This window comes from Sciurus vulgaris (assembly GCF_902686455.1).
Source record: "Sciurus vulgaris genome assembly, chromosome: 16".
Classification (NCBI taxonomy): Eukaryota; Metazoa; Chordata; class Mammalia; order Rodentia; family Sciuridae; genus Sciurus; species Sciurus vulgaris.
The window spans coordinates 14,331,604-14,354,049 of NC_136477.1; the positions used below are offsets into that span (position 1 = coordinate 14,331,604).

Genomic DNA, 22,446 nt, shown 5'->3' on the forward strand with positions numbered 1-22,446 from the left:
CAAAAACATATTAAAAAGATAGTGCACCATGATCAAGTGCGTTTCATCCCAGGGATGCAAGGTTGGTTCAACATCAGGAAATCAATAAACGTAATTCACCAGAATGAATCAAACAACATTACTCTATGTAAATTTATGATTACACAAATGGTATGCCTTTACGCCATGTAGAAACAGAGAAACAACATGTATCCCATTTGTTTACAATAAAAAAAAATAATGAAAAATAAAAAGAACGAGATGTGATTGGTTCACTTCATGCATCATGACCTGAGCCTAATACCTGAAAGGAACTAGGATACTTCATTTTTATTGACTTCTATTCTATGAAGTCGATTTTACATAGTGATACTCCTATGACCTCCATCTCCATGGCAGAAAAATGGGGTGACAAATGCTATAGTGTAAGGAGCCATGAGACCTTCATTTGACTTCTGGCATGATGCTTCCGCTTCATATATATGGGCCTTTGGTTTTCTCCTACATATATTTTCCCCCAGAGGATATTTAACAATGTCTGAACATTGGTACTAGCCATCTACCACACCCAGGACAGCTCCCAACACAAATAATTACCCTACCCTAAATGTCAACAGTGAAGAGGTGATCAAAATCAATTCTAGACCACATTTCTGCACATTTATGCAGAAGAATCACCAAAAGGCAAGTACAGAAGCAAATGCTGAGACCATAGATCTACTAAGGTTCCAGGAACTCTGCATCCTTATTTGATAAAGGTGGTCCTGGTACTGCAGGTCCTGGTCTGGGGACCTCTCTCTGCAGAGCAAGGCTGTGAAATTCTGTGAGAGTCTGGTGTAGGTAGTTGTAGCTCTTCTCCTCTGCAAAATGTCTTTGTAAGTTATTATTTTTGTGTATTTTTGAAAGGCTGTATGTTCTCTCACTCTAAAGAAGTTAATGATGTCTGTGTATTATAGTTGCTGTTGTTGCTATGGTTATTATCATTTCATCATACTGCAGACCGACCCCAGAGGTGACCCTCCACTGGGCTACATGCCCTGACCATTTATTTATCTATCTATCTATCTATCTATCTATCTATCTATCTATCTATCTACCTATCTATCTATCTACCTGGGTATTCCTAACTTGCAAGACTGGTTTCACAATGACCTTCCTCCAGCTTCAGCCTCCAAGCTCTTGGTTTAATGTTGTGCTCCACCATGTCCAGGCAATGATTCCATACAAGGGCTCTCAAAACACAACCAATATCAATGTGAAAAAGAACTCTAAAGAATGTCTAGATTCTACTTCAACAAATGTTTGAATATGATGACTTTACATTTTTAAATTTAATTTTATGATCCCAGTAACCTGCCACAATCAACACTATTATACTAAAGTCCAAATTACCAAGCAGAGCAGTTAAAGTATTGACATACAGAAATGATAAAGCAAAGGAGAACCACTTCAGTGACTCATTTCCATCTACTAAAAATTACAAAATCCTACTCAGGGGCCCAGTGCTGTGCTTCTGCTTACACATAGCAAACCGAATGAATATATTTCAGTAAAACATAAAAACATATCAATACAATAATTTCAACAGGGAAGAAATGATTTGTAGGAAATCCTTCCCATCCCATGACACACATGGGAATTTCCAAAGGTTTTTTTTTTTTTTTTTTTTTTTTTTTGTCCAAAGTTTGGAAGAATTTAGAAACTCAGACGAAGTGAAAAACTGCTGAGCATCATAGACAGCAGGAGACTGAATGAAGTGGGTTGTTCATGATAGAGAGAGGTTGAACTCAGAGGAGTGAAATTGCAGGAAATCAATAGGAGGAGGAAGCTTCACGTGCCCAATCTCATCAGAAATTCCAACTCTAGCTCTGAGGCTTGCTGCCTGCAGTCAGGGGCATGGGCTTCTGAACCTGCTACAGTTTCCCTCCAAAGAGCCTTCTCAGGGCTCTCTTTACATCCTTATTCCTCAGACTATAGATGAAGGGTTTCAGCATGGGGGTGACCACAGTGTACAACACTGAGGCTATGGCACTGGAGTGTGAGCTGTGGGTTACACCAGAACTAAGGTACACACCAACACCTGTGCAATAAAATAAGGACACCACGGAGAGGTGAGATGCACAGGTGGAGAAAGCTTTGTATTTGCCCTGAATTGATGAGATTTTACGGATGGAGGACACTATCTTGGAGTAGGAGTAAAGAATTCCAGCGATGGGGCCACCTCCCAGCAACACAGATACAATATACATCACCACATCATTAAGGAAGGTGTCAGAACAGGAAAGTTGGACCACCTGGTTGAGCTCACAGAAAAAGTGGGGGATTTCTAGGTTTGTGCAGAAGGACAGTCGTAAGACCATTAAGCTTTCTAACAAGGCATGCAGGAGACTCAGAATCCAGGACACTAGAACCAGCGAACCACAGAGCTGAGAATTCATGATGGCAGTGTAATGCAGGGGGTGACAGATGGCCACATACCTGTCATATGCCATCACAGTCAGGAGGAAGTTGTCCAACTCTATAAAAACCATGAAGAAGCACATCTGGGTGATGCAGCCTGTGTAGGTAATGGCCTTGCTCTGTGTCTGGATGTTCAGCAGCATCTTTGGGATGCTTGTAGAGGTGAAGCAGATGTCCACAAAGGAGAGGTTGGAGAGGAAGAAGTACATGGGCATGTGCAGGTGGGAGTCTGAGATGCTGGCCAGGATGATGAGCAGGTTCCCCAGCACAGTGACCAAGTACATTGAAAGGAAAAGTCCAAAGATGAGGGGCTGCAGTTCTGGATCCTCTGAAAATCCCAGCAGAAGAAACTCTGACACTCTTGTTTTATTTCCTTGTTCCATGTAGTGGATATTACTACCTAAAAATTAATAAATAACATGACTTCCCTTCACACATATGGACACCACCGATATGATTGAAATGGGACAATTCATCCAGACCCAGTGGTACATACCCGCAATCCCATCATCCAGGCTGAGGATGATGGATTTCAAGTTCAAGGCCAGCCACAACAAGTTAGTGAGGCCCTAAGCAACTTAGCAAGACCTTGTCTCACCCTACAATGGACTGCAATTTGTTCAGTGGTAAAGTATCCCAGTGTTCAAATCCCAGTACCAAAAAACAAAAACAAAAAAACTGAAATGGGTCAATTTATCTTTTCCAATAAGGAAAATGATTTCTCTTTTGTCTCTGGGTCTGGTCATTCTACAGCATCCCTAATGCCATTTCTGAGTATGAGTATGTCTTTCTCTCTAACTCTAAGCTTGTTTTCCAGAACTCATGCATTGTACACTGTTAATGAGAAATGACATCCTACCATTGAGGAGCACAAACAGAGTGCTGGCCACATTCAAGGCACTAACCAGGCCTCAATAACTGAAGCTCCTACATCCCATTGCTGGACAAAGAACATATGCATGGAGCAAATCACAGGTCTATTACATTTTTGTGCTAAGGGTATATCACATGTGCTGACATATGTGGGAACTCACTGAATTATACACATCAAATACGTGTGGCCCTTTGAACGTTCATTACCACTCAATAAAACTGTTTTAAAAAGAATAATCATATAACATGACTGAAGATGAAGCAGATACGAGAAAAACAAAATCAGGTTGAGTGGAGACAGTAAATAAGAGGTTGTATTTGTGTGTGTGTGTGTGTGTGTGTGTGTGTGTGCGTGTGCGTGTGCATGTGCATGTGTGCTGAGTATGGAACTCAGGGCTTTCTCTGTGATTGTGGATGCTCTACACTGACCAACTCCTCGAACACTGGGGAAGCTATTTTTTGTGTTTCCAAACAAAAAAGATACTGCAGAAGAACTGAAAGCACCAACAAAGATAGTATACAGCATGTTGAAATATCAACAGGTCAATAATAAATAAAATCAACATCAAAAATGATTAAATTGACAAAGACGTTGACACACTAGAATATACAGGTAAGGTTCCAATAACATTGAGGCAGGTGATAAATTATCAGTTATCTCTTAGGAATGAATCAGGAATGAAGACAAGTGTATGTGGACATTTCATATAACACAAAGTTAAGTATCTATCTGATAAGAAAACATTTGATGGTAGAATACATGCTTATAAAATGGGAGAAGAGAAAGGTGAGCTCCTAGCTCACACTTTTACTAATAATCAGACAGGTTAAAGACTCCAGTGTAAAAATGCAAAACACATTTGAGATGAAAATCAAGGCATTTTATATGAAATCTACCATGAACTGATATATTGCAAGGCAAAAAAATCAGTATAAGAAGATAAGCACAGATCATTAAATACAATTTTAAATTGATAACAGTCAAAAAAATCACTCCAATGGTCAGTAGAGGAACATTACTTGTGACATCACTTGAAATGCAGATAATTTCAGAAAAATAGGATGATATCAATAACAGAGACCAAAACAGTGGTGATAAGAACGAAGATTAGCTCCAAGCTGTTGAGAAAACGGCAAGATATCATCACATTAGTCTGCTTTGGAAAACACCCTAAGGAGCCCTTGAACTGATGGGATTGGAATTCTCAAACAGGAAAAGGGAACTCTCTGAGGTGGTGGAGGACAAGGGACTTGGTGCCATGTCTTGGTGACAGGCTGGGGACAGGGATGAATGGGAAAGCTGAAGATGTTCTTTCTCCCAACTTCTCGATCTTCTCACCTACAACATTCCGGTCAGCTTCCACTTTGGGATTGGGCTGTCCTGTGCCTTGTACGACATTAAGCAGCACCCCTGAGCTCTCTTGATGTGAGAAGTCTCTGCACACTACTCAATGTCCCCTGGAGACACAGATATCACTCGTCATTGAGAACCACTTTGAAACTAACAATACCAGAAGATTTTGGCAGCCTTGATACAATAGTAAAGGAATGTTTACAAATGTAAGAAAGACCACCAAAATTATGGGTGGCACAACCTCACTGTGAATCACCCTGCATCCTTTGAAATATCTAAGGTGCATTCTGTTAGTTGATTGGGAGCAACTCTGCGGGCATCTTTGAGAGAGAAGGAAAGAAGGGACAAGCTAGAACAGACCACAGCACTAAACACAGGGTGTGTGCAATGTACACAAGAGCCTATTCCGGCATTTGAGTGAAGAGCATATGAGCTTGTCAGCATGCAGAATAGGAAGAAAAGTTCAAACATAAACTAAGAACTTACAGGAAAACAGAATGGCAGTGCTAGTAAGTTTACTGTGTAATCATCATTTTCATCTAAAGCAATCAGTTTATGCATTTTGTTTCCATGTTTTGCAATATGTCACATTGATTAAAATTTATTTCAGTCTTTTGAGAAAGGTATCTACTGCACTTTGTTTTGTGGTTTTGGTTTGTTTTTTCATTTTGTGTTGCTTTGCTGTGTTTTGGGTTCTCCTTGCAAGGCTACAAGTGAACCCAGGACCTTTTGCATGATAAGCAAGTGCTCTATGACCGAACATCAGCCTCACTCTGAATTTTTTTAACTGAGACATAATAGCTGTGCACAATAGCCAGGCCTAGTGTGAGCATTCAACATGTGTGTGCAATATAACATGCTCTAATCAGGGTCATTAGCACTTGTTCCTCCTTCAATATTCATCAATTCTTCGTGTTAGACATTTCTTACTTTTCTTAATCTTTATGGGAATCATGTAATCAAAAACTAGTATGAAGGCAGGCTCTGGGGCTGCGGTGGGAGGACAACAGCATGGCCTTGGTCCTTGTGACTGGCAGCTCCTCTGCAGCTACAGCCTAGAAAGGATTCAAATTACCAATGAAGAACCTCTTCCCAAAAAGGCTGGACTGAGTGAAGCAACAGAGGAACAAGAGAGGCAAGAGTGTCCTTCTCAAAGTCAGTGCCCCAAGCAAGTCCAGCCGCCCAGGGTTGCCCACCAAGATCAACAATGGGAGACCCAGGGAGTTACTCATTTTTCCTAAAAAGGAAAGTGGACAAACTGGGTCAGACTAACTGGAACAAACCCAAAGTGCACTGAGTGCCTGGAAGTTTAGGCCTGATAGGTAAACAAATCATACTCCCCAGTCAAGGCTTCCTGACAGTCTCATTAAGAGAAAGCTGGGGTGGGACACCCAAGTGCTCATTTCCTGACTGATACTCAGACTTTTTGAGCCAAGAAAGAAAGAAAAAGCCACATTCTTTTACTGTGCAGCTTGTAATGAATTGTGTAAAACTTACCAGGTGAACCTTGTGTTTCAGCTTTTTTCTCTTCCCTTCTCCTTGCTTCTGACACCCGGTGCCATCAGATTATTCTGAAGAAGAGGCCATCTCCAGAAACTTCCCCTTCTAGAAAATGCAGGCACTTGAGCAATGTTTCTGTTTGCAGAAAATAGAGGGAGACACACAAGTGTCTGTGGCACACTCTGTCTAGAGACAGGTTGGAGAGCTGCAAACAGAGATTTTCAATCATGACTTGAACATGTAAAATTCCAGTAAAATGAAAAAATGGAATATGCATCGCACTTAACCTTGAGCATAATGACCTAAAGACACTGTGTATCAGTTTTGTCAATAAGACTGTGTACTTCATGATTGTTGTTGAACCTCTGGGTCAAAGGATGTGATTTTTTTATTTAATTGTTTTTGTTTGTTTCTTTGTTTGGGTTTCTGTTGTCCTTGTTGTTGTTGTTTTTGCTGAGAAAGAACCTTCAATAGTCATGATTCAATAATAGATGTCATTACAAGTCATGCATGCATGGGGGAATGTGATCCTTTGTTGAATTTGGACCTTTTGTATTACATACTTGATATTGAATTAAATGTGCCTTGAAATAGTAAAAAAAAAAGAAAAACAAGTAGAGTGCTTTGGAAGTAATATTATGTTTGCATCAAAAGATTATAAACTTTTGGACATAACACTGTATAAGGAAGGGCTTCACTGAAAACTTCCCACTGTGTGGTGGGACACGGTCCCCTTCCCATGTGACTGTGGGTTGCAGTGGTTATCCAGTCTCCCTGGCTCCTCCCCTCCCTTTCCAGCCTCTGCTGACCACCAGCTTACATTCTACTGTACTGATCTTAAATATTTTCCTATTCTTTATTAAAAATGCCCCCTGTACATGTTGACAGGGTTTCATGTCACTTTTCAATAAATTCATTCGCCATGCACTGTTTGAAACAGAACGAAATGAAAAATCTAAAACATCCAATGGAAAGATGTGTAATAGGAATTAGTTAGTGATATCAACATGGGTTATGAGTTTGAGACTCAATTGCCAAACACCTGCAAATAAGACAAAAGGAAGGAAGTCCTCTAAACAGCAGGATGGTGGTGAAAATAGGTAAAGTTCTGATATCTCCCATACAAAATTGTTTATGTTGAAATATGTTAAATAAGGATAAAATAAGCTTGGATCAAGAGGAAAATAAACATGAATGCCTTTCAATGATGCCTACAGTGGACGCCTTTCTGAGCAATGCATCTGAGCAGAAAAACACAAATACACATTAAGTCACAGCAGAGTTGTGAAAAGCAGATGGAAATGTGTTTCTATGGTGACATAGAACCAGGGATGCACAAGACCGTCCACTATCTTTATATTTATTTAAAGCAAGAATTCAAACAATATTAAATTAATCACTCACATTTTCAGAAAAAGCAATGTGTGGATACAACCAATTCATAGACTGGAATTTACAAAATTCACAAATTTTCACACATTCCCAACTAATGTATTTCTATATACATGAAAATAGACAGTCTGTGGTAGACAAAATACCAATAATCTCCTAAAAAGACTATATTGGAAAACAGTGCGGGGGCAACTCCTATCACTTAGAGAAACCAGCACAGCCCTTTGCAACACACCAGGAAATAGCTGAAAAGCCACAGGTATATTAAGTCTCACGAGTATGCAAAGCATTCCACAGTAAGTATCCAGACATAACTCTATACACCTGGGAAATCATATTTTTCAATGTTACTATAGAGAAAATAATACTTTACAAATGTGTGTCCCATGAACTTTTTCCTAAGATAACATGCAAGATTCATACTCAGGATCTTTGTAAATAATAAATAATCAATTATTTCTCATATTGAGTACATGCACAATTTTAAAATGCACTAACCAAACTTCTTGTTCCTGCACAGTTAATTCCTATACCTCTACTCCCTTAATTGCAAAGCTCCTTGGACCTCTGCTCTTTCTCTGGGAGCACTGGACGCCTCCCTCCCATCTTCTCTTCAGCCTCTGTTAGCTCCATTTCATGGCCAGCAGTGAACCCTGTGTTAATCAATTCACTTCTCAGCCAAGGGTCATGAATCAATGCAGACTTGTGAGTAAATCCTCAGTGAGGACAGGGAATAGCCACAGCAGTCCTGCTCTGTGCTAGGTTGGCCTGGCTCTCCACTGACCTCAGCTAAAGAGTCCTGAGTTCCATTCTCTCTGAAGCTCTCCTGTGGTGTCCACTGAGCTCTCAGACTCACCTGGTGACCAGCTCTGAGAGGAAGGTCTCTGTGGAAGTGCAAGGTCCTGCCTGTGTGGGCTTGATGGTGACTGAAGCTCTGTCCCCAGAAAACACAGCAGGAAGGAGTCAAGTGCTGGGCTCCTAGGAAGACTGAAGAACTCAAAGGACAACACCACGTCCTGTCCAGCACAAGGCTGTGCACTGAGGGGCCACAGCAGAGCAGAGAGTCACAGCTCCCTATATCTGCTCATTAGGCTCATTTCCCTCTTTTCCCCTGTAGGGACACTGGCCTGGAAAGACACGAAATTCTGCCTGCTGTTTCTCTATTCCTAAGAGACACGTTTATAGTCCAGTACACCTAGTTTTTATTATCTCTCCATGGATCCACCTACCTTCCAGAGGTCCAGCCTCCTGGCACTTCATCCCCACTTTGACTGAAAGTGTTTTCTAAGTCTGACACTGATGAGCTCATCTTGACTGGAGCTTATGTGTCTTCAAAGCATGGACCTGTGCTGGGAGAAAAGCACCAATACCCCAGAAAAGTGCCATGTCCTCTTTAACAAGGGTGAGCACTGTGTTCCCTTGGTCTAAATCCTTGAGCATTACATCACTTGCCTTTGAAGTTCTTTCTCAAACTGACATTAAATTATAGTTTTAACACGAGTTAAGAGGTCCCACTCAGTCCCTCACTTCAAAATGTTTACTAGGAAGAGATGTGATTTGTTCTTTGTATGCATCATAACCTGAGCTTAATATCTGATAGGTAATGGGCATCTTCATTTTTATGGACGTCTCTTCTATGAAGTCTGCCTTATGTATTGATACTATTATGAACTCCATCCTCTACAGAAACTGGGCTGACCAATGCTATTAACTTGAGAAAAGACCCTCATTTGAATTCTGGTATATTATTTCCAGTTCCTAACATCTGAGCCTGATATTTTCAAATTGAGATATTTTCCACTGGAAATATATGATGAAGTCTGAATGCTGGTACTAAACATCTACATCACCCACAACAGCTCCCAACACAAATAATTGCCCTGCCTCCAAATGTCAGCAGAGAAGAGTTCATCAAAACCAATTCTACACAAACTTCATTATGGAGAAGAATCATCAAGGATGCAAATGCTGAGACCATAGGTCTACTGTAGTTGCAGGACCTCTGCATTCTTCCTTGACAAAGGTGGTCCTGTTACTGCAGGTCCTGGTCTGGGGACCTCTCTCTGAGGAGCAAGGCTGTGAAGTTCTGTGAAAGTCTGGTGTAGATAGTTTTAGGTCTTCTCCTGCCAAAATTCTCTTTATGTTATTATTTTTGTGTATTTTTTGAAAGAAAGTGTGGTCATTCACTCTAAAGATAGTAATGATTTCTCTGTATTATTGTTGCTGTGTTATTGTTATTATCATTTCATCATACTGCAGATTGACCCCAGATGTGGCCCACCCCTGAGCTAAATGCCCTGTTTATTTATTTATTTGTTTGCTCGATTCTCCCTAACTTGCAAGGTTGGCTTCACAATGACCATCCTCCAGCTTCAGCCTCCAAGCTCTTGGTTTAAAGGTGTGCTCCCCTGTGTCCAGTCAATAATTGCATACAAGGACTCTCGAAACAAAACTAGTATCACTGCTAAAAAGAACTTGTAGTAGGCAGAATAATGATCTTCCAAGGATATCTCAATTAGCTCAATCCTAATCCACAGAACTTTTGAATATCTTGGCCTAAATTTTTTATTTAATATTATGACCCATTACACTAAACCATTATACTAAAGTCCAAATTACCAAGAAGAGCAGTTAAAGCATTGACATACACAGAATTGTAAAGCAAAGGAGAAGCACTTCAGTGACACATTTCACTCTACTACAAACTACAAAATCCACCTCAGGGGCCCAGTGCTCTGCTTCTGCATACACATAACCAAGCTCAGGAATATTTTTTCAGTAAAACCAAAGAAACTCAAAGTAAAAAGATGCTGAGCATCATAGAAAGCAGGAGACTGAATGAAGTGGGTTGTTAATGGTAGCGAGAGGTTGAGCTCAGAGGAGGGAATCTGCAGGAAATCAATAGGAGGAGGAAGCTTCACATGCCCAATCTCATCAGAATCCCATCTTTGTCTCTGAGGCTTGCTGCCTGCAATCAGGTGCATGGGCTTCTGCATCTGCTACAGTTTCCCTCCAAAGAGCCTTCTCAGGGCTCTCTTTACATCCTTATTCCTCAGACTGTAGATGAAGGGGTTCAGCATGGGGGTGACCACAGTGTACATCACCGAGGCTGTGGCACTGGAGTGTGAGTTGCGGGTTGCAGAAGAACTAATGTACACACCAAGTCCTGTGCCATAAGATAAGGAGACAATGGACAGGTGAGAAGCACAGGTGGAGAAGGCTTTATACCTGCCCTGAGATGATGAGATTTTACAGATGGAGGACACTATCTTACAGTAGGAGTAAGGATGCCGGCAAGGGAGCCACTTCCCAGCAACACAGATGCAAAATACATCACCATGTCACTAAGGACGGTGTCAGAACAGGCAAGTTGGACCACCTGGTTACGTTCACAGAAAAAATGTGGGATTTCCAAGTTTCTGCAGAAGGACAGTTGCAACATTATTAAGCTTTGTAGCAGGGCATGCAGGACACTCAGGAACCAGCACACCAGAACCAGTAAACCACAGAGCCAGGGTTCATGATGGCAGTGTAGTGCAGGGGGTGGCAGATGGCTAGAAACCTGTCATAGGCCATCACAGCCAGGAGGAAGTTGTCCAACTCTACAAAAATGAAGAAAAAACACATCTGGGTGATGCAGCCTGTGTAGGTAATGGCCTTGCTCTGTGTCTGGATGTTCACCAGCATCTTTGGGATGGTGGTGGGGGTGAAGCAGATGTCCACAAAGGACAGGTTGGAGAGGAAGAAGTACATGGGCATGTGCAGGTGGGAGTCTGAGTTAGTGGCCAGGATGATGAGCATGTTCCCCAGCACAGTGACCAGGTACATGGAGAGGAAAAGCCCAAAGATGAGGGGCTGCAGTGCTGGGTCCTCTGAGAATCCCAGCAGAAGAAACTCTGAAACTCTTGTGCTGTTTCCTGTTTCCATGTGGTGGATGTGACTACCAAAATAAAAAGGAAAATAGCATGACTCCTCTTTACACATAGGGTCACGACTGGGTTAGTTGAAATGGGAAAATTCAGCTGCACCTGATGGCACATTACTGTACCCCGTTGACTCTGGATGCTGAGGCAGTGGATTGCAAGTTCCAGGCCAGCCTCAGCCATTTAGCAAGGCCATAAGTCACTTTCTGTGACTCTGTATCTAAATAAAAACACCGGAGTGTGGCTCAGAGGAAAAGTGACCCTGGATTCAATTCCCAGTACCAAAACAACAGAAATGACACAATTTATATTTTCCAACACAAACCAGTTTCTATATGTGGACTCTTGAGAAGAGTGTGGCATTTTGCTTCCTATCAAATAATACTGAGTAATTATATTAGAAAATATGATTCTTTTGCTTCTTTTAAATGAAAGTAATTACACTCTATTCCAAGAGTAAAAATAATGTTAGGATGGCTTGCCAAACAAAAAAAAATAAGAAAACGAAAAAACTGACCTCTGTTTTGTTTTGTTCTGTTTTTTCTGGTTCTGGTCATCCTAGGGCATCACTAATGCCATTACTGAGTAGGAATTTCTGTCTAACTGCAAACTTTATTCTGCAGTTCACACATTGTACACTTTCTTAAATATGTTTTATTTGCTCTAATTACTTATACATTACAGTAGAATGTATTTTGACACATCATATATAAGTGGAGGATAACTTCTCATTTTGATGGTTGTACATGAAGCCATTGCACACTTTTAATGAGAAATTCTTTCTTACCACCCAGGAACACATGCAGCGTGCTGACCAAATTGCAGGCACTGCCGAGGGCTTGACCACACAAGCTCCTATGTCCCAATGGTGGACAAGGAACATGGGCATGGGTCAAATCACAGGCCCATTATATTTTTGTGCTAAGGGTATATCACATGTGTTGACATATGTGGGAACTCACTGAATTTTACACATCAAATATGTGTGGCCCTTTGACATTCATTACCACTCAATAATCCTGTTTTCAAAAGAATAATCATGTTACATGACTGATGATGAAGCAGATATGAGAAAAACAAAATCAGGTTGAGCGGAGACAGTAGATACGAGGTTGTATTTATGTGTGTGTGTGTGCGTGTGTGTGTGTGTGTGTGCATGCACGTGTGCACACTGAGCGTGGAACTCAGGGCTTTCTCTCTGATTGTGGACACTCTTTACTGACCAACACCCTGAGATCCTGGAGATGCTATTTTCATGGTTTTTCCAAACAAGGAGGAACAGCAGAAAAAGTGAAAGAACCAAAAAATGGTATGCAGCATGTTAAAATATCAACAGGACAATAATAAAAATATATATATCAACATCCAAAAGTGATTAAGTTCACAAAGTCTTTGTGTACACACATATACAGGTAATGTTCCTATGACATTGTGGCAGGTGATAAATGCTCAGTTATCTCTTAGGAATGAATCAGGAATGAAGACGAGTGTATGTGGACATTTCATATAACCACAAAGTTAGATATCCAACTGATAGGAAAAGTAGGTGGTAGATTACATCCTTATAAAACTGTCATCTCTTCGGGAGAAGATGAAGTTGATCTCCTAGCTCACACATTTACCAATTACTCAGACAGTTTAAAGACCTCAGTGGAAAAATGCAAAAACACATTTGAGATGAATATCTAGACACTATATATGAAATCTACAGTGAATTACGACACTGTAAGCAAGAAACTCAGAATAAGAAGATAAGCACAGATCACTAAATACAATTTTAAATTGTTCAATAGTCAAAAAAATCACCCCAATAGTCAGTAGAGGAACACTAATTGTGACATCACTTGAAATGCTGATAATGGTAGAAAATAGACAGATATCAATAACAGGGAGAATCAAAACAGTGGTGATAAGAACGAAGGTTAGCCTCCAAGCTGTTCGAGAAAACAGCAAGATATCATCACATTCATCTGCTTTGGAAAACACCCTAAGGAGCCCTTTGAACTGGTGGGAATTGGAATTCTCAACCAGGAAAGAGGAACTCTCTGAGGTGGTGGAGGACAAGGGACTGGTGCCATGTCTTGGTGACAGGCTTGGGACAGGGAAGCTGAAGATGTTTCTTTCTCCCAACTTCTCAATCTTTCCACCTACAACATTCCGGTCAGCTTACACTTTGGGATGGGCTGTCCTGTGCCTTGTACGACATTAAGCAGCACCCCTGAGCTCTCTTGATGTGAGAAGTCTCTGCACACTACTCAATGTCACCTGGAGACACAGATATCACTCGTCATTGAGAACCACTTTGAAACTAACAATAGCCAGAAGATTTTGGCAGCCTTGATTATAATAGAAGCAATGTTTACAAAAATAAGAAAGACCACCAAAAGTATGGGTGGCAGAGTCTCACTGTGAATCACCCTGCATCATTTGAAATATCTAAGGTGCATTCTGTTAGTTGATTGGAAGGAACACAACAGGCATCTTTGAGAGAGAAGGAAAGAAGGGACGAGCTAGAACAGACCACAGCACGAAATACAGGGCGTGTGCAATGTGCACAGGATCCTAACCTGCATTTTTGTGAAGAGCATATGAGCTTGTCAGCAGGCAGAATAGGAAGAAAAGTTCAAACATAAACTAAGAACTTACAGGAAAACAGAGTAGCAGGGTTAGTAAGTTTGCTGTGTAATTATTATTTTCATCTAAAGCAATCAGTTTATGCATTTTGTTTCCATTTTTTGCAATATGTCCCATTGATTAAAATTTATTTCAGTCTTTTGAGAAAGGTATCTACTGCACTTTGTTTTGGTTTTTGGTTTGGTTTTCATTTTGTGTTGCTTTGCTATGTTTGGGTTCTCCTTGCAAGGCTACAAGTGAACCCAGGACCTTTTGCATGATAAGCAAGTGCTCTATGACCGAACATCAGCCTCACTCTGAATTTTTTTAACTGAGACATAATAGCTGTGCACACTAGCAGGGCCTAGTGTGATCATTCAACACGTGTGTGCAATATAACATGCTCCAATAAGGGTCATTAGTACTTGTCTCTCCTTAAACATTCATCAATTCTCTGTGTTAGAAATTTCTAAATTTTATTATTCTTTATGGAAAACGTGTAATCAAAAACTAGTATGAAGGCAGGCTCTGGGGCTGCAGTGGGAGGACAACAGCATGGCCTTGGTCCTTGTGACTGGCAGACCCTCTGCAGCCACAGCCTAGAAAGGATTCAAATGACCAATGAAGAACCTCTTCCCAAAAAGGCTGGACTGAGTGAAGCAACAGAGCAACAAGAGAGGCAAGAGTGTCCTTCTCAAAGTCAGTGCCCCAAGCAAGTCCAGCCGCCCAGGGTTGCCCACCAAGATCAACAATGGGAGATCCAGGGAGTGACTCATTTTTCCTAAAAAGGAAAGTAGGAATACTGGGCCAGACTAAAGACAAACTGGAACAAACCCAAAGTACTGAGTGCCTGGAAGTTTAGGCCTGATAGGTAAACAAATCATACTCCCCAGTCAAGGCTTCCTGACAGTCTCATTAAGAGAGAAAGCTGGGGTGAGGCACCCAAGTGCTCATTTCCACACCCAGATTCAGCATTGTGACCCAAGAAAGGAAGGAAGGAAGGAAGGAAGGAAGGAAGGAAGGAAGGAAGGAAGGAAGGAAGGAAGGAAGGGAGGGAGGGAGGGAGGGAGGGAGGGAGGGAGGGGAGGGGAGGGAAAGAGAGAAGTCACATCCTCATACTGTGCAGCTTATATTGGTTTATGTAAAACTTACCTGGCAAACCTTGTGTTTCCAATTTTTCTCTTCCTCTTCCCCTGCTTCTGAGGCCTGATGTCATCTGACTATTCTGAAAGAAGTCATCTCTGAAAATTCCCCTTCTCAAACAGGCAGAACATTTGAGAAATATTCTATTTGCAGAAAATAGAGTGAGAAACAGAAGTGTTAAGTGATGGCCCACTGTGTCTTCAGACAGTTGGAGAGTTGAAAACCTAGAGATTTTCGAATCATGAATTGAACATGTAAAATTTGGGTAAAATGACAAAACAGAATATGCATCACTCTAACCTTGAGCCTAATGACTGAGAGACACTCTGTATTCGTTTTGCCAATAAGTCTGTAGACTTTATGATTCTTGTTGAACTTCTGGTTCAAATAAGGTGATTTTTTTTTTTTTTTTTTTTTTTTGCTGAGAACCAACATATAACACTCATGAGAAAGTCAAATAATAGATGCCAGTACAAGTCGTGCATGTATTTAACCATTAGCATTAGCTTAGGGATCTACATCACATAACACAGCCTTAAATCAATATGGTTTTCATCAAAGGTTTGTTCGTTGAATGGTTGCAAATACTGTCATTGATCTTAACTGAGGACTGTACAAACATGAAGGTGTTGTGTGGAACTTAGAACTTAGGTTTAAACTTTTGAAGCAATGTAAACACTCATTTCACAACTAGATTGTATAAGGATATTGGCTGTGATGAGACTCACCGCATTGTTTTTTTCAGTAGTGAACTTTATGAAATCCCATCTCATTCAAAGTCACATGTTAAAACAGCATGGTCCTTGGGGTAATGGGGGACTGTGTTCCTTTGCTGAATTTGGACCTTTGTATTACCCTCTGATATTGAATTAAATGTGCCTTGAAATAGTAAAAAAAAAAAAAAAAACTAGTATAGTGTTTTAGAATTAATATTATGTTAGCTTCATAGGATTATAAACTTTTGGACATAACACTGTATAAGAGGAATGGCTTCACTGAGAACTTCCCACTGTGTGGGTGGGACACGAGCCCCTTCCCCTGTGACTGTGGTTGCAGTGGTTATCCCATCTCCCTGACTCCTCCCTCCCTTTCCAGCCTCTGCTGACCACCAGCTTGCATTCTGCTCTACTGAGTCTTAAGTGTTCCCCTATTCTTTATTAAAAAAGCCCCCTGTACATGTTGACAGGGTTCCATGTCACTTTTAATATATTCATTCGCCATGCATTGATTGAAATGAAATGGAATGAAAAGTCTAAAACATCCAATGGAATGATGGAAAATAGGAATTAGTTAGTGATATCAACATGGGTTATGAATTTGAGACTCAATTGCCAAACACCTGCAAATAAGACAAAAGGAAGGAAGTCCTCTAAACAGCTGGATGGCGAAACTAGGTAAAGTTTTGATATCTCCCATAGAAAGTTGTGTATGTTAAAATACGCAAACAAAGATGAAATGAACTTGGATTGAAAGGGAAATAAGCATGAATGCCTTTCAATGATGCCTAAAGATGAAACCTTTCTGGAGCAATGCACTGAGTAGAAAAAGACCAAAAACACAAGAGTAAGCAATAGCAGAGTTCTGAGAAGCAGTTGGAAATGGGTCTCTAAGGTGATGTAGCACTAGAAATGCAGGAGAATGCTCACTATCTCTTCTTAATTTAAAACAAGAACTCAAACAATACTAAATTAATCACCAATAGTTTCAGAAAAAGCAATGTGCAGGTACAACCAATTCATAGACTGGAATTTACAAAATTCACAAACGTTCACACATTCCTAACCAAAGCACCTCTATGTACATGAAAACAGACAGTCTATGGAAGAAAAAAATACTCAAAAACGTTTAAGAAGACTATATTAGAAAACAGAGCAGCAGGGAATTCTCTCAAGTAAGCATGGAAAACCCAGCACATTCCTTTGCAACACACCAGGAAATACCTGAAAAAGCCACAGGCATATTCAGTCTCTCAGGTATGCAAAGCATTCCACAGTAAGGATCCAAGGCATAACTCTATTCACCTGTGAAACCGTATTTTTCAGCATTATTATAGAGCAAACAATACTTTAAAATGTGTGTCCCATGAACTATTATCCTAAGATAGTATTTGCAAGATTCTTACTTGGATTGTTGTAAATAATAAACAAACTTAATCAATTATTTCTCCTCTTGAGCACACATACAATTTAAAAGTGCTCTAACTCTCTTGTCCCTCCACAGTTAATCCCTATTCCTCTACTCCCTTAATTGCAAAGCTGCTTGGACTTTGTTCTCTCTCTGGGAGCACTGGACGCCTCCCTCCCATCTTCTCTTCAGCCTCTGTTAGCTCCATTTCTTCATCAGTAGTGAACCCTGCATTAATCATTGCAACATTCTCTTCTCAGCTAACTGTTATGCATCAACACACCCTTCTGACTCAATCATCAATCAGGTCGGCAAGAACCCACAGCAGCCCTGCTCTGGGCTAGGTCCACCTGTCTCTCCACTGAACTGGGCTAAAGCTTGGGTTCCACTCTCTCTGATGCGCTCCTGCTGTGTCCACTGAGCTCTAGACTTACCAGAAGACCAGCTCTGGGAAGAATGTCTCCCTATGGAAGTGCAATATCCTTCCTGGGTGGGTGTGATAGTAACTGAAGCTCTGCCCCCCGAAAAAAACAACAGGACAGAGTGAAGTGGTGATCTTCAAAGCAGACCGAAGACCTCAAAGGACACCAACATGTCCTGTCTGGCACAAGGATGTGCACGGAGACCACACCAGGGCAGAGTACAGCTCCCTATATCAGCTCATTAGGCTCATTTCCTGCTTGTCCCCCTGAGGGACACTGACCTGGAAAGACAGGAAATTCTTCCTGCTGATTCTCCATTCCCAAGAGACCCATTTATGTTCGAGTAAACCTAGTTTTTATTGATCCTCCTGGCTTCCAGAGGTCCAGCCTCCTGGCACTTCATCCCCACTTTGGCCAAAGTGTTTTCTAAGTCTGACGCTGATGAACTCATCTCAACTGGTGCTCATGTGCCTTCAAAACATGGACCTTTACTGGACAAAAAGCACCAATACCCCAGAAGAGAGTCATGTCCTCTGTAACAAGGGTGAGCAATCTGTTTCCCTTGGTCTAAATCTTGGGCATTACACTTCTTGTCTACGTGGTCCTTTCCCAACCTGTCATTAAATAGAGTTTTAACACAAGTTAAGAGCTCCATTTTGTCCCTCACTTCAAAGTGTTTACTAGGAAGAGATGTGATTTGCTGTTTTTATGCATGATAGCCTGAGCTTAATACCTGATAGGTAATGGGCCACTTCATTTTATGGAGTCTATTCTATAAGTCTATCTTATGTATTGATACTATTAGGAACTCCATCCACTGCAGAAAGCGGTTGACCCATGCTATTACATTAAGGAAAAGTAAAGAACCTTATTTGAAATTGAATTCTGGCATGATGTTTCCAGTTCCCAAGCACTGGGCCTTTGGTTTTCAACTTGAGATATTCCACTGGAAAATGTTTGATAAAGTCTGAATGGTGGTCCTAAACATCTACATCACCCACAACAGCTCCCAACACAAATAATTGCCCTGCCTCCAAATGTCACGAGTGAAGAGGTCATCAAAACCAATTCTATACCAACTTCATTATGCAGAAGAATATGGCTTCAGAAACTCTGCACTCTAACTTGACAAAGGGGGTCCTGTTACTGCAGGTCCTGGTCTGGGGACCTCTCTCTGAGGAGCAAGGCTGTGAAGCTCTGTGAGGGTCTGGTGTAGATAGTTTTAGTTCTTCTCCTACAAAAATTCTCTTTATATGGTATTACTTTTTAGTACTTTTTAAAAGAAATGTGTTCACTCACTCTAATGACTGTAATGATTTCTTTGTATTATTGTTGCTGTTGTTGCTATTGTTTTTATGATTGTATCATCATACTACAGATTGACCCCAGATGTGGCCCTCCCTTGGGCTATATGCCCTATTTTTTGTTGTTTCTTTGTTTGTTTGTTTGTTTTGGTCTCCCTAATTTTCCAGGCTGGCTTCAAAATGATCATACTCTAGTTTGAACCTCCAAGCTCTTGGTTTAAAGGTGTGCTCCACCATGTTCATCCAATAATTCCATGCAAGGGCTCTCGAAACATAATTAAAATCACTGTGAAAAAGAACTTGTAGCAAGCAGAATAACAATCTCCAAAGGATGTCTCAGTCCTAATCAATAGAACTTTTGAATATATTGGCTTAAGTTTTAATTTAATTTTATGACCCCGGTAACCTATCACAATCAACACCATTATACTAAAGTTCAAATTACCAAGAGGAGCAGTTAAAGCATTGACGTACACAGAATTGATAATGCAAAGGAGAAATACTTCAGTGAAACATTTCCATCTACTACAAACTACTAAATCCTCCTCAGGGGCCCAGTGCTCTGCTTCTGCATACACATAGCCAACACAGGAATATTTTTCAGTAAAACTGAAGAAACATTAATTGACATGATGTATTTCAAGAGGGAAGAAATGACTTGTATTAAATCCTTTCTGTACCATGGCTTAAATGAGAATTTCCAAAGGTTTCTTGTACAACATTCTGAAGAACTTAGAAAAAAACACAAAGTAAAAAATTACCAACCATCATAGAAATCAGGAGACTGAATGAAGTGGGTTGTTAATGGGAGAGAGGTTGAACTCAGAGGAGTGAATCTGCAGGAAATCAATAGAAGGAGGAAGCTTCACATGCCCAATCTCATCAGAATCCCATCTCTGGCTCTGAGGCTTGCTGCCTGCAGTCAGGGGCATGGGCTTCTGAACCTGCTACAGTTTCCCTCCAAAGAGCCTTCTCAGGGCTCTCTTTACGTCCTTATCCTCAGACTGTAGATGAAGGGGTTCAAAATGGGGTTGACCACAGTGTACATCACCGACGCTATTGAACTGGAGTGTGAGCTGTGGTTTGCAGCAGAACTGAGGTATACAACTAGGCCTGTGCAGTAAAATAAGGAGACCACGGAGAGGTGAGAAGCACAGGTGGAGAGGGCTTTGTACCTGCCCTGAGCTGATGAGATTGCACAGATGGAGGACACTATCTTGGAGTAGGAGTAAAGGATGCCTGCGAGGGGACAGTAGTCAACAGCACAAGTGCAAAACACATCACCACGTCATTAAGGAAGGTGTCAGAACAGGCAAGTTGGACCACCTGGATGAGATCACAGAAAAAGTGGGGGATTTCCAAATGTGTGCAGAAGGACATTCACAACACCATTAAACTTTGTAGTAGGGCATGCAGGATGCTCAGAATCCAGCACACCAGAACCAGCAAACCACCGAGCTGGGGAGTCATGATGGCAGTGTAGTGCAGGGGGTGACAGATGGCCACAAACCTGTCGTAGGCCACCACAGCCAGGAGGAAGTTGCCCAATTCTACAAAAACCAAGAAAAAGCACATCTGGGTGATGCAGCCTGCATAGTAAATGGCCTTGCTCTGTGTCTGGATGTTCAGCAGCATCTTTGGGATGGTGGTGGAGGTGAAGCAGATGTCCACAAAGGACAGATTGGAGAGGAAGAAGTACATGGGCGTTTGCAGTTGGGAGTCTGAGATGGTGGCCAGGATGATGAGCAGGATACCCAGCACAGTGACCAGGATCACAGAGAGGAAGAGCCCAAAGATGAGGGACTGCAGTTCTAGTTCCTCTGCAAATCCCAGAAGAAGAAACTCCGAAACTCTTGTGCTGTTTCCTGGTTCCATGTGGTGGCTATTACTATCAGAAAGGGAAGAAAATAAAATGACTTCTTTTCATACATATAGACATCGCTAATAGGTTTGAAATATGACATTTTTTGTTTTTCAGTAAAGGAGCTGATTTCTTTTTTATTTCTGGGTCTGGTCATCCTAGGGCATTCCTAGAGCCAATATTGATGAGGAATTCCTCTCTCACAAAAGCTTTTCCTAAGAGCTCATGTAGTGAGCACATTCCATGAGAAGTTATGTCTTACCATTGAGGAGCACATCTGAAGTGTTGGCCATGTTCCAGGCACTGTCCAGGCCTCAACAACAAAAGTTCCTGCACCCCAATGATGGGCAAAGACGTTTGCAGATAGACAAAGCACATGTTTATTTCCTCTGTGTACCTGTTTTCCACTTTGCATCCTAGATTTGCATATGAATACTTGCATAATTGTACAATGTGAATTATGCACAACTTGTATTGTACACATTAAATACATGTGGTCCTTGGAGCGTCAATTAAACCTCAAAAAGTTGCCAAAAGAAATCATACTACATCCTGCATGAGATGAAAGTGTCTAAGGAAACACCTCCTTGGCTTCTCCATGCCCTTCTGTCAAGATCTTTGGCCTCACCTCTGACCCAGAGCTATGATGGCAGCCATCTAGGGAATGAGACTTCTGAAATCATGAGAACCAAGTAAACTTTTTCTCCTCTGAAACTCTATTCAGGTCTTTTGGAGACAGGATCAAAAAAGGTGGCTGAAACAAAGAATTGAAATGGACACACCATTTACTACCCCTGACGGTTGAGTTGCCCTGTGTTTTATAACAGACAGTTGGAATATCTGAGTCCCAGTACCCTACCCTGAGGACAGCACACACTCACACACACACAACTCAACACCACCACCACTCACCCTCTGACCTTCTCACCACATCATTAGGCTGCTGGAGCGGATGATAAAAGCTGAATGGAGCAGATTATCTTCTCCTAATGTAGAAATGGTAACCAGAATGTCCTCCTGGAGACAATTAATCATGGGATTAAACTTTGTCAGATTCTGTTCTGCATTGAAAGACAGAGGGGAGAAACAGAGAGAAAGATGTCAATAACCTCAGAGCAAAAAATAGAGGAATGAAACACATCTGGAGATAAGGTGGTAAGCTCAAGTTGTCTCTGAGAGACTAATGGGAAGAGAAGACGCCCGTGGTTCTGGTGGGATCCCAACCCAGGTCTCCTGGAAGGTCTGTAAAAGTAACAAAGTAGCAGAAAAAAACTGTCCAAAGTCAAGAATAATGATGTCTTCATGGCTTCAAGTACCTTATAGAAAAAGACCCCAAGACAAAAACAATCAAGGGGAATAAACTAAAAATTTGCAAAGGATATATACAAAGCACAAGAAAAATTTGGCATGTTTTTAGATAGAAAGAGAAGATTTTGTTTTTTTCCTTTTCCTATCCTATGGTTATTTACCAATTATCTGTGAACTGGTCACAGGAAGA

General features: G+C 41.1%; 2 protein-coding genes and 2 pseudogenes across 4 annotated transcripts in view; 1 reads left to right on the forward strand and 3 right to left on the reverse strand.

Annotated features, from left to right (window-relative positions):
• Positions 1-22,446, forward strand: part of LOC306647106 (olfactory receptor 7C2-like) — a gene marked incomplete at both ends in the record, with an annotated part of 117,072 nt that overhangs the window by 71,994 nt on the left and 22,632 nt on the right. The gene's annotated exons all lie outside the window — the stretch shown is intronic.
• LOC306645921 (olfactory receptor 7A10-like) lies at positions 1,749-2,822 on the reverse strand (the record flags this gene model as incomplete). Its single annotated transcript, XM_079114101.1, has 1 exon — positions 1,749-2,822. One exon carries the CDS (start codon positions 2,820-2,822, stop codon positions 1,893-1,895), a length of 930 nt encoding a protein of 309 aa, XP_078970227.1. The 3' UTR covers positions 1,749-1,892.
• LOC306645923 (olfactory receptor 7A10-like) lies at positions 10,558-11,485 on the reverse strand (annotated as a pseudogene). Its single transcript has one exon. The product of its transcript is annotated as an olfactory receptor 7A10-like (transcript).
• On the reverse strand, positions 20,035-20,962 carry LOC306645924 (olfactory receptor 7A10-like; annotated as a pseudogene). Its single transcript has one exon. The product of its transcript is annotated as an olfactory receptor 7A10-like (transcript).